The sequence below is a fragment of the Mauremys reevesii genome, linkage group 7, assembly GCF_016161935.1.
Source record: "Mauremys reevesii isolate NIE-2019 linkage group 7, ASM1616193v1, whole genome shotgun sequence".
Classification (NCBI taxonomy): domain Eukaryota; kingdom Metazoa; phylum Chordata; order Testudines; family Geoemydidae; genus Mauremys; species Mauremys reevesii.
The window spans coordinates 32,283,154-32,295,164 of NC_052629.1; the positions used below are offsets into that span (position 1 = coordinate 32,283,154).

At 39.9% G+C, this 12,011-nt stretch overlaps 1 protein-coding gene across 5 annotated transcripts in view; it reads right to left on the minus strand.

Moving 5' to 3' along the window:
* Nucleotides 1-12,011, minus strand: part of HECTD2 (HECT domain E3 ubiquitin protein ligase 2) — an 82,886-nt gene that overhangs the window by 8,501 nt on the left and 62,374 nt on the right. For all 5 annotated transcript variants that reach the window (XM_039481012.1, XM_039481011.1, XM_039481013.1 and 2 more), the window contains 5 exons: nt 11,121-11,195; nt 10,157-10,244; nt 9,788-9,894; nt 3,359-3,474; nt 2,104-2,247 (listed from right to left, as the gene is read on the minus strand). In XM_039481012.1, coding sequence (XP_039336946.1) covers nt 2,104-2,247; nt 3,359-3,474; nt 9,788-9,894; nt 10,157-10,244; nt 11,121-11,195 — 530 coding nt within the window. The remainder of the gene's footprint in view (nt 1-2,103; nt 2,248-3,358; nt 3,475-9,787; nt 9,895-10,156; nt 10,245-11,120; nt 11,196-12,011) is intronic.

Consider the following 12,011-nt stretch of genomic DNA (forward strand, 5'->3'; position numbering starts at 1 on the left):
CTACCCTTCTCAGTAGCGGAATGAGAGGACGTAGTGAGGGGGGAACCTAGATCTGTGCCTCTCAGAGGTGCAATGCTCCTTTCTCCCCCAACCTCAGATATTTTACCAGCCAGAGAGGAATGTCCCTTAGACATGTGCCTCAGAGAGTAGACTGAAGAGCTGACTGGAGCACTTTTGCTCAGGAATTTCGTGTCCAGCCACTCCAATACCTGAAGAGGCACAGACATCTCCAGTAAAAGAAGCTTCTGGAGAATCTCTCTTCCCTTTGGTGTTCGCTTCAAGAACGATTTGCAAAATGGCACCTCTCTCAGGACCGTGCCCCTTTGCTAAGGCATAAACACCGGTATACCCATCTTTAAGTGGCATTACTGCCTCACAAAGACAATTCTTAAATTGTGGAAATTTCTATTCTGTTATAAGGACTAACCCTGGTTCCAGGTGAAGTTGTTCAGAGAATTTTTTGGAAACATCAAGTAAAAAGCTAATCCTAACAGAAAGGGCACAGTGATCGAGAGGCTCAGTCACTGTCAAAGTTCCAACTCAGAACCACAGGCACGGAGAAGGAACTGAAGGATGGGTAGAGTTGTCCTTAAACCCTTAGATGGGAAGCGCAAGGACACAGAGCACAGGCATGGCCCCGTATGCCAAAAGAATCCAAAAATCAAGTGCAGGGGCTGCAGATGAACCAACAGTGGAATATGTATGGAATTACAGTTCAGTTCAGTTTGAGGTATTTGACATATTGGCAAATTTCCAAAGCTAGATGTCTAAAGTTAAGTTTCTAAATTCATATTTGAGGTGGGATTTTCAAATGCTCTCAGCAGTGGCCTAACTTTTTTTTTGAAAAAATCACAGCCTTTAGGCCACTGAAGACCAGGCTAAAGATGTCTACAAGCACTGAGAATCCATGCATTTCACTAAAGTCAACAGGAGCTGCAGGTGCTCAGCACCTTTAAAACTCAGGCCATTTTCATTAGTAGGTACCTATACAATGGATCTAGGACTATAATATTGGGCATTCAGGTTTGAAAATTTTGGCCATTACTACTGCCTGGATCCTGTAATATGATCCATGCAGGTGGATCCTTATGCTTATGAAGAGGCACATGGAAGTCAATACGGCTCTGCATGGGTGCAAGACCCTGACTACAAAGATGACACTGTAGGAATAGGTCCTACATTATTCTAATATTTACCTTTTACTTAAAAACTACTACTCCATTATGATAAGGCCAATTACAATAAATGAATTTTTGAAAAAAGGTCTCATGTACTGTACTTATTTCAAATCTATAATTAGTTGTGATGCTGAAGACTTGACAATGCAAAGTGGAACCAGGAATTTCTGGTGACAGTTCACTCTCCAAATTAACAGAGCTGAATTTCTCCTAACCGTCTGGAGAAAAGAGCCATCCAAAAAACTAGCTTAATAGTAAGGAATGAGAAACTTCCCGCATGAGTTCAAAAGGATATAAAAGGTTCCAGCAGAGCACACAAATATTTAACCTTTAATTTCAGGTTACAGACTCTCTAGTTTCGCCTACAGAGAACCACTTCTGGACCATCTATCCATTTACTCTATAGAGATCCCAAAGCAATGGTCAGTCTGTTCAGGGCTCACACATTAAAAAGCTTGATCAGCCGTAAGAAACAAGGGCACTCTGCCAGCTGCAGAGACTGGTATCCAGAGTGATGAACACCCAAATGGATCCAGCAGAACTCTTGGTAAATGTGGTAGTTTATTTTTCACCAGCTCAGCCCCAGTCATGGACTAAAGCAAATTGCTTCTTTGAATTGAAGCATAAGGACCACTTGTATTAAAAAGCAGTAACTGGACTTCAGATTTACACATTGTTTGGAGAGCTGGCTCTGTATTAGATGAACATCTGCTAAATTTGTGTAATCAATAAATGGTTTTAATAACATTTGTAAACCAAGCTAAAGGAACTAATATAGTTTCTCAGTCAGTTTGTTTCTTTTTTACACTACATACACAAATTACAATAAGACTTTTCTGTTAAAAATATTTAAGAATACAACTGAAAATTATTTCATAGAATCATAGAATCATAGAATTCAAGATCAGAAGGGACCATTATTTACCAGTTAGTGGATGTTTCACTCTTTGAAATCTTGAAATTCAAATCAGCCATCCCTCCCACAGGTACTCTGTCACTTCCTGTAGTAAAATGCAGTAGCTTCTTTTGGAGATCAAGAGGAAATCCAAGTACTACCTCCCAAAAGTATCTACAGTATTAATTAGGGAAGGGGAGAGTTAATAGCTTGATAAAAGCAATGTAAAGTTATTACTATGCCCTAGGCTAAGATATTGTCACTTAATATAAAAATTCCCATCAATATATAGTTAACAGGTGAACTTAAAAGCATAAAGTATTTATGTACATTTTCAAACACTGTGTTATCAAAAATGTGCTAGTGACACTCCTCTATACAACTCCTCCCTCCTACCATTATTTAGAGCCAGATTTTATAATTGGCATAGTGGGGCAAAGGGAAGAGATGTTTTGGCTGCCTGTATCTTACAAACCCTTATTTTTCAAATGTTGGTTTAGTTAAAACATACATATTTACATTTATGTCTGAAACTTTATTTAAAACCTATTAGTTACAAGAAATGCCTATGGTTACTAGGTATTACAGGAAGATCAGATGGAAATCTTTTCTTCTCAATTTTTTATGCATTTTACATTTTGTGTACAGACAGTTGCCCCAGTTTGTGTGGATCTTTCACAAATCAGAGAAGAGAGAGAATATTTTAAAATATAGGAAAATGTTGTAAAACCACACAGTAGCTTGGTGTAGTACCTGAAACTGCTAGACTTAAACGGATTGTGTCCTTTTGAAGATACTTGGCATCAGTGGTGGCTCCAGGCACCAGTGCTCCAAACGTGTGCCTGAGGTGGTAAGCCGCGGGGAGCGCCCTGCTGGTCCTTGTGAGGGCGGCAGTCAGACAGCCTTTGGCAGCGCGACTGCGGGAGGTCTGCCAATCCTGCGGATTTGGTAGCAATTCGGCGGTGGGTACGCCAAAGCCACGGGACCGGCGGACCTCCCGCAGGCGCGCCGCCGAAGGCAGCCTGCCTGCCGTGCTTGGGGCAGCAAAAAAGCTAGAGCCATCCCTGCTTGGCATAGCTAAAGAGGTTCAACTAATATAACTTTTTCTACTTAAGGAGATAAGACTACAGTATTTTTATCTCATTTTGAGATAACCTTTTAAAACTTAGCTATATCTAAGTACTTCAAGACTATATTGAAATTCAGATTTTAATTGCTCCCATTAGCGCATCAGTCTATACTGTTCTTCTGTAAGAATATTAAGAAGATTAAAAGTTAAGTCTACCGTATAGTGAGATCGGTTTTCAGGTAGCCGTCATACTGGGTGTTTCTCTGTAGAGCATACATATCCAGTTCAGGGCTTCCACAAACAAGAATTTCAACTTCCTCTGGACGAAGTAGCTGCCAAAAAGTCATAACATTTGCTGGCAGAACACTTTTTTAAAGATAAATAATGATGCTAATAAAGATTCAGACTAAGAATTGAAAAATTAAATTGCAGATGTTTTGTTATGCATTGTAGACAAAGTATGTTATTTTCTTAAGAACATTTTTCATGGATAAAAGTTTATATCTGAACTCCAGTATTTACTATTTTGCAGGAAGATCAATTCCTCGGTGCTTAATTTTAAAACTGTTTACTAACAAGCAAAATAAATGTGGGTAATATCCATTAGTGTGTTATTACTATTCCCCTTATTCCCCTTTCCTCCTGATGTTTACACTTTCTTACTTAGAGTCAGAGATTTAGGCCATCGAGTCTGACCACCTGCACACATCCACAAGCCCTAAACTGAACCCAATTATCCAGTCCTGAGCCCAACACCAGTAAACTATTGTGTGCCACAGCCAGAGAACAGGAAGGAGTGAGGTGCACTAATACTCAAGGCCCCTGTAATGGCAGGGAATTGATTAGGTGAGATATACTCAGATGATTCTAACAATCGACATGCATGCCATGCTGCAGAGTGAGGCAACCCCCATCCCACGGTTTCTGCCAATCTAACCTGGGGAAATTCATTCCTGAAAACAGAAAAGGTGATCGGTATAACACTCAGCATGTGAGCAAGACCCACCAGCCAAGCATCTGAGAAGGAATTCCCTTTATGCCTCATAGTACTGGCCCATCCTGTCCAGTGTCCTCTCTCATACTTCAGAGGAAGGAGGAAAAAAAATACAGAATACACCTCAGGGCCACTATACCCAATCCCCCATCACAGCATGCAACCCCATCATACAAACCCACTCATAAATTTATCAAGCTCTATCTTAAAATTAATTAGATTGCGTGCCCAATCTATTCCTATTGGGAAGTTCCTCTGATGGTTAGCAATTTTATAATTTCTGACCCTTAATTCATTCATGGACAATTTATAATCATTTGTTCTTGTGTCAACATTTTCCTTTAACTTAACTAGCTCTTCTCCCTCTCTGGTGTTTATCTCCTCGATATATTTGTGCACACTCACATCCCCGCTCAGCCTTCATTTTGCTAGGCTAAAGAAACTAAGTTCTTTCAGCTTCCTCTCATAAGATAGGCCCCACATGCCCTGATTGTCCTAGTAACCCTTCCCTGCACCTGTTCCAGTTTGAATTTATCTTTCTTGAGCATGGGTGAACAGAACTGTATGCAGTATTTTGGGTGAGGTCTTACCACTGCCTTGTACAATAGTGTTAATATTTCCCAGTCTCTACTAGAAATACCTCACCTGATACATTCTAGGATCACATTTGCCCTTTTCACAGCTGCATCTCATTGATAGCCATAGCCATCCTGGGATGAACCCACACACCCACGTCTCTCTCCTCTTCTGTTGCCTCCAAAGGCTGCGCCTCAGCTTGTAGTAGAAATTTGTATTATAATTCCCCAAGTGCATGACTTTGAACTTGATATTATTAATTTTCATCTAATTTCTATTACCCCAGTCCTCTAGTTCTTTCTGCATAATATTCCAATGCTCCAGTTGTTGAGAATGGAGAGTCTTCACCCTGAAAATGCTACTAGTTTTAAATCTCTCCCACTTCTTCCTGAAGTACTAGTGTGGTGCCTGCAAACATAGGGAGCAGGGAAGAAGTACGTATGAACCTGCAACACCTTAATTTCAGGACCAGAAAAGCTCCCAATCAATCAGAAGCAAGACCTTGGAGCCACTCATTGACATGCTGTTGGTCAGATTAGGAGCCACACTACCATAAAGTCGGTTCCAAACCACCTTAATAGGCTCTTCCCTGTCCAGGAAGGAATTAGCTGTCCCAGTGACCAATGGGCCTGCTGCCTCAGTCTCACCAAATTCACTGCTCTCTGGTCAGTAAGTGGGAAGGATATACTCCTTGATTGGGATTTCTGGTTGTCAATCATATTCAATCTCTACTGATATCGTAAAACCCATATAACCAAACCCGTTAACCAAAATCCTTTTTCTGTGCTTAAGTTAAACTTTATTGAGTAAGAAAATAAAGGAAGGCATGTACTCAATAATGAAATGTGTATAATTTAACTCCTTTAATCTAATCCAGATGTCCAGGAAGGGAGTCTTGGCACTAACAAAGGATACTTATTACTATAGAAGTATGATATAATGAACAAGATTGGATAATTGATAAGGGGTGCTTACAATCCAGATATGTTCTGTGATTAATAAGAGGTACTCGTGAATACAAATATTTTCTGTAATTTATAAAAAATGACACATTAAAAGATGTTTTTAACTCCTTTGGAAGTGCTTGCTAGAACAGATGTTCTTAATAACAATAACTGGGGTTAGAAATCCCTTTAGCGGACCAATCATGTAAATTAAAATACCATAAAAATTCCCTAAGTAGTTAAATAAATTAAAATATTAAAACAAAACACACACAATCAACTGTGGGAAAGTAGTTTTTCCCCTCCCAACAAATAAACTTTCTTTGTTCTAAACCAGTAGATAAAGGAATACATTTAGGAAAGTTAGTTGGAAGTGAACAAGTTGCCATCTCAGTTACTTTATATATATTATATATAAAAAGAGAACAAGCTGCCCTCTCCTCACAATTTACAGAGGGTAGTAAAGTATACTTTCTGTATTCTGTATCATGCTGTATGAATCTTTAACTAATAAGCTCTAATTATGTAATTCCAATTAAGACAATTTTCTACCATCTAGTGGTGGAGGTATTATTATTATATTCAAACATGCACCACTTCCCTGTGGCTACTTGCAAGCTATGTGGCTGAACTATCAGGTTGCAGAAGTGGTGAAAAAACAAATGGAGACTAAGCTCCAGTGTCAGCTCCTTTCCCTGCCAGTTTCTGATTGGCCCCATGGTTCATGAGAAAGGGGATGGATGTAGCAGCTGAAAAGGACAGCAAAGACTGGAAGAGAGAAGAAGTGGAGCTGGAGAACTTGTCAGATTCCTGCCCCCACTGTAGGGATGATCCATAAATGGGGGGCCTGAAATTGAGGGACCCAGAATGGCTTTTAAGATGGCTACCTAGCTTTTCTTCATGTTCTCTTTGAGTAACTGTAGCAGGGTGGACCCCTGCTCCGGGGTTTTAAGGGGTTAGAAACAGCTTGGCAGGGCTTGAGAGCTGCTGCTCTCAAGCTGAGCTGATTAGAGAAGTGGCTGCAGCTGGGGGCCACGCCCCAAACTGAGGAACAGAGCCTTATAAAAGGCAGGGAAGCCAGGAGCCCAGACAGTCTCTCTCTGGTGATAGAGAGAGATGGGCCTAGCTGCTTGGTAGATGAGACAAGGTACCTAGGGTGAAGCAGGGTTGGGGACAGGCTAAGGAGCGGGGGAGCTCTGGCCTGGAAAGCTCCAGGCTGTGGCCTAGCAGAGGGCAGAAGGTACTGGGAGGTTGCAGAGGGCAACTTAAGGTTAGGCCAAGGCAGCAGGTCCGAACCCAACTTTGCCTGTGATGAGTAGGCTGATACTGCAGTCTGCCCCAGCGTGTGGGGCTAGACAATGACTGGCAGTAGCCACTACTGAGGCGAAGTGGGGATAGTAGGGTGGTGGGTTCCCAAGGAAGGGGAAACCCAGACAGAGTAAGAAAGGGGTTATTGCCAGGGGGCAGCACCCCAGAGAAAGGGGCACCGGGTCTAGGAAGGGACACGGGGGCCAGAAGAACAGGTGGATCACCGGCCTGCAGAGGGCGCTCCGGAGCTGGACTGAGCTCTATTCGGAGAGCAACCAGTAGGAGGTGCCGCGGGGGTGAGTCCAACCCGTTACAGTAACACTGTACCCATAATTTACTCTCCTGTAAGTACACAAGATTGTGTGATCCTGACAGCGCCCTCCCAATGATCCAACTAGAAATGGGGGAGGGGCAGAGGAGGGAAGCCACCAGTATATCTACCATTAGTCCTCATTTGGCCAGAATCAGCCAGGCTTTAGAAAACCTACCCAACATAACTCAGGTCCTGGTCAGCATCGCAGGTGTGCATGACAGGCAACCACTCTTTCCTCTACTATGTGCTGGCAACTTTTCTCACTTGCACATATTCCAGTTCTGATCCTCTCTAATGGTCTAGAGATGTGTTCAGCTCAGTAAAGGGTTTAGTTTGGAGCCAGATGCTGCATGCACTGAAAAGAGGTAGCCAGCAGGGAGGAGGCACTGAGCAGCCACGAGGCACTTTTTGCAGCCAAAACAAGGTTGGTCACTAGGAAGAGACAAGCCACAGGGAGAAGTGAGGGAGAAAAGGGAAGTTTCAGGGAAAAAGGAGGAACAATATTAATTTCAAGGGATGATTTTTCATGTCAACCAGCCAGTGGTGTGGGGTCTACTGAAGGATTTTATATTCATTCTGCTGAGTTTTGGATGACGTCTCTTTGCTTTTTCTCCCATTACTTTCTAAGATGAAAATAACCTAAAATTAACCAAAAATGCCCACAGAACTGTTCATTAACAGACTCTAGTAGTCCCACCTTGATTATAAGGATAGAATAAGAATAAGGGTAGAGAAGGAAAGAGAATGGATTACACTAAGTGACACCACCTGGGCTATATCATGAGTAGGTTGCAAACTTTGGTTGGATGAATTCCTGGAGGTTTAATCACATGACATTATCTTTAATTAAAGTTTAATCTTTAATTCCTGGAGACTTCAAGACAATCCTGGAAGGCTGGCAACCCTAATCATGAGAGACAATGGGGGCACCTCTGCAAACGTGCCACAGAAGAGGGGATCTAGCTCAGCACACCTGGGAATCACTGGCTTAAAACTAAGGACTAAAGTGAGGAAACAGAGGTCCCTTTTGTGGTTTTATTATATAGTTGCAATTACTTAAGACAAGGTTTTAAAAAATTGATATCTAAAATTAATGTTTCGAGTTTACATTTAGGCACCTAAATAAATGGCCTGATTTTCAAAAGAGATGAGCAGCCATTAAGTTTAGTGAATACTACTGGGTGATGAGCACTTTTGAAAAATCAGGCCACACCGAATCCTAACTGTTAAAAATCCTACCCACTGGAAAAAAAAAATCTTGGCCTTAATCTGTTGCAACTATCTGTCTATGAAACCTGTCTTTCATACTGGTTACTTACTAGCAGTATTGTGAGAGAAAATACATTAAATATTTTTAAAGATCTTTACGACTCTCCAATGAAAACACTATACTTTCCAACTCCGTAATACTGCAGAGTCCTAAATATTAATGCAATTATATACTGTTTTTCTCAAATAGTTTTCTGGTCATAAGAATGGTCATACTGAGTCAGACCAAAGGTCCATCTAGCCCAGTATCTTGTCTTCCGACAGTGGCCAATGCTAGGTGCTTCAGAGGGAATGAACAGAACCAGTAATCATCAAGTGATCCATCCCCTGTCACCCATTCCCAGCTTCTGGTAAACAAAGGCTAAGGATACTGTCCCTGCCCATCCTGGTTAATAGCTATGGATGGACCTATCCTCCATGAACTTATCTAGTTCTTTTCTGAACCCTGTTACAGTCTTGGTCTTCACAACCTCCTCTGGCAAAGAGTTCCACAGGTTGACTGTGCATTGTGTGAATACTTCCTTTTGTTTGTTTTAAACCTGCTGCCTATTAATTTCATTTGGTGACACCTTGTTCTTGTGTTATGAGAAGGAATAAATAACATTTCCTTATTTACTTTCTCTACACCCGTCATGATTTTATAGACCTCTATCATATCCCCCTTACCTGTCTCTTTTCCAAGCTGAAAAGTCCCAGTCTTATTAATCTTTCCTCATGTGGACGCTGTTCCATATCCCTAATAATTTTTGTTGCCCTTTTCTGAACCTTTTCCAATATATATTTTTTGAGATGGGATGACCACATCTGCATGCAGTATTCAAGATGTGGGCATACCATGGATTTATATAGAGGCAATCTGATATTTTCTGTCTTCTTATCTATCCTTTTCTTAATGATTCCCAACATTCTGTTACCTTTTTTGACTGCTGCAGCACACTGAGTGGATGTTCTCAGAGAACTGTCCACAATGACTCCAAGATCTCTTTCTTGAATGGTCATATTCAGCAAGGCACATTGATCCCAGTAGGCCTACTCATATGCTTAAAATTAGGCATTTGCTTAAACATTTTGATGAATCAGAACCTCTATGAATGCTGAAAAAAGTCAGTTAAATTATTAAAGTTTATATAATTCAGATCAGTCATTTTCAATTCTTTGTCACAGATTTATAACAGAAGTAAACCAAACTTTAAGATAATATGAAATAAAGTTTATTATAAGACTTTTCATCTTATTCTTACCATCAATGCATATGAATCACAGACACTATGGAATCCATAATAAAAAGCTGCAAACTGTTTGTAGATTGATTTGTTGAGAATGAAGTCAACATAAAGCTGCACGTATTCTAAAAAAAACAACACGTGATATCCTTTATATTAGATATTAATAAAATTATTTCAGACTATCATTTATTGCATTGTCTTAAACTGAGTTGAAATAATTTAAAACTTTTAAAATACATTTTACTTTACATAGCATTATAAATAGAAAGTATATTAGGAAGTTCAGTCTGAATTTTATTTTTACTACTCAGCTAAATAACAAAATCTATAGTTATAAGTGAAGTTTGGTGCATTTCAGTTGGCATATTTATATCTTTAATGTACCTTTCCGATTCTGAGCCGTAACTGGAATTTTATCACCACCAGGCTTTAGGTTATAAGATTTTATGACTCCAAATTCTTCTTGAAAAACCTGGAGAAAGAGAGAAGATGGTATAGCACATGTAACACCTTTGGTCCATTATGGCAAATAAATCACTTATCAATAGTTTTGGATATTTTTGAGAGATTTTTTAAAATTATGTGTTATAGTTTTTAGTATTTTTCTTAAACAAATACACTATTTAAAATGTGTTAATTGTGTGGTAAGACTCGGATACCACGAAGGAGAAAGATTCAGAAAAGGATTTAGGAGATTAAATATATTAGAAGAAATAAACTCTCTTTTAGTTGTAGGTCCCACAGAATTGAAAATAATTTAGGTTATGAAGATTCTCATACCACTTGATGACAATATAATTCCAAGCAAAAGCAAAAAAGCCTTGAACTAGAACAAGCCTATGTCAGTGTTTTCAGGCTGGTGCAGGTCTAAACCCAAGCTTCGTTGGCTAAAATAAATCATTCCAGATTAGAGGAAGCCTCTGCTTAGTTTAAAACTCCTATGGCAAACCCAAGTCTTTCATAATTGGATCAGGATTCTCTTTAAGACAGTCTTCCAGGTTGGAGTATATCAAATAGTTAGTGCAAGCATTTGCCTAAAACTAGCCCTCAGATTAGGTAAAGTCTTTCAAGTTAGGTAGGCCTCTGCCTAAATCAGGCTTCCAGGCCAACTTCAACCCCAAATTTACCAAGTCCTCCAAAACTACAGCAAGCCTCTGTTTGGGCCAATCTCCTAGGCTAGACTGACTCTTTCAAAGCTGGGGCGAACTTTATAGTTCTTTAGCCCAACCCCACTGAACTTCAGACAATCAGCAATCACTCTCTATGATGGACTACTCTACCTATGAATAAATCTCCTGAGATGGATCAATAATTACTATAAACTGTAGACTCTGTGTTCCTACAGTACCTGGAAGGTTGAATAAAAGTCTTCTTCAACGTTGTCTTCATAGGATAGAAGCTCACTTAGTCCATGGGCCAACTCCTGGGGAAAAAAAAGTTAATGAATTAGGTACAATTCCACCTTTTAAAGTACAATAACTTACTACTGAGAAACACCTTGGGCAAAATTGCACATTAAAGCATACTATACATAAAGCAACCTGTTACTCCGCATGTGCAGAAATGATTTTTCAACTACTAATAACTATATTTTGAATTTTTTCCCTCACCAGGCAAAAGAACTTATTTCCAATATGTTCATACTGAATTCCATTTTTCAAACATCAGCTACAAATGGATCTAAAAAAAAAACCCGTTAGATTTTTTTTAAACAAATGGAAAAAAGGGAGATTATTTATCAGTAACTGTTCCCCAGACATTACCTCTGAAAGAAAGGTACAACTAAACAAAGAGCTTATAGAAAAGGGGCTGCTTCTGCATTTTGCCTACCACCATTATATCACACTTATTCAAGTAGATTAAATTTAGTATCCAGGTCTGTAATAAGCAAGCTGGAGTCCCAGTGCCACAGACAATAAACTCTTATTCTACCAGGGGAGTGGCTGCTTGGAATGTTTGCATCCAGAATGTATGTATTTTGCAAATTTGTAGGGCTGCTACTTGAAGCTTAGTTTCCAGCTTTATATTGTTTAAATAATCATGACACTCTTGACACTGGGGTCAAGATCAGATGCTAATACTGGGAGAGCAGCTCTTCAATTAAAAAAAAATTAGTACTCCTTTGACATCACTTGGTTCTGTTACTGTATGTTATCCTTCTACAGTGGGGATTCAGAGGCATTTTACTGAGGGAGAAATGTACTTCTCCCGAAATGCCCAAATAACTGTGATGAGCCTG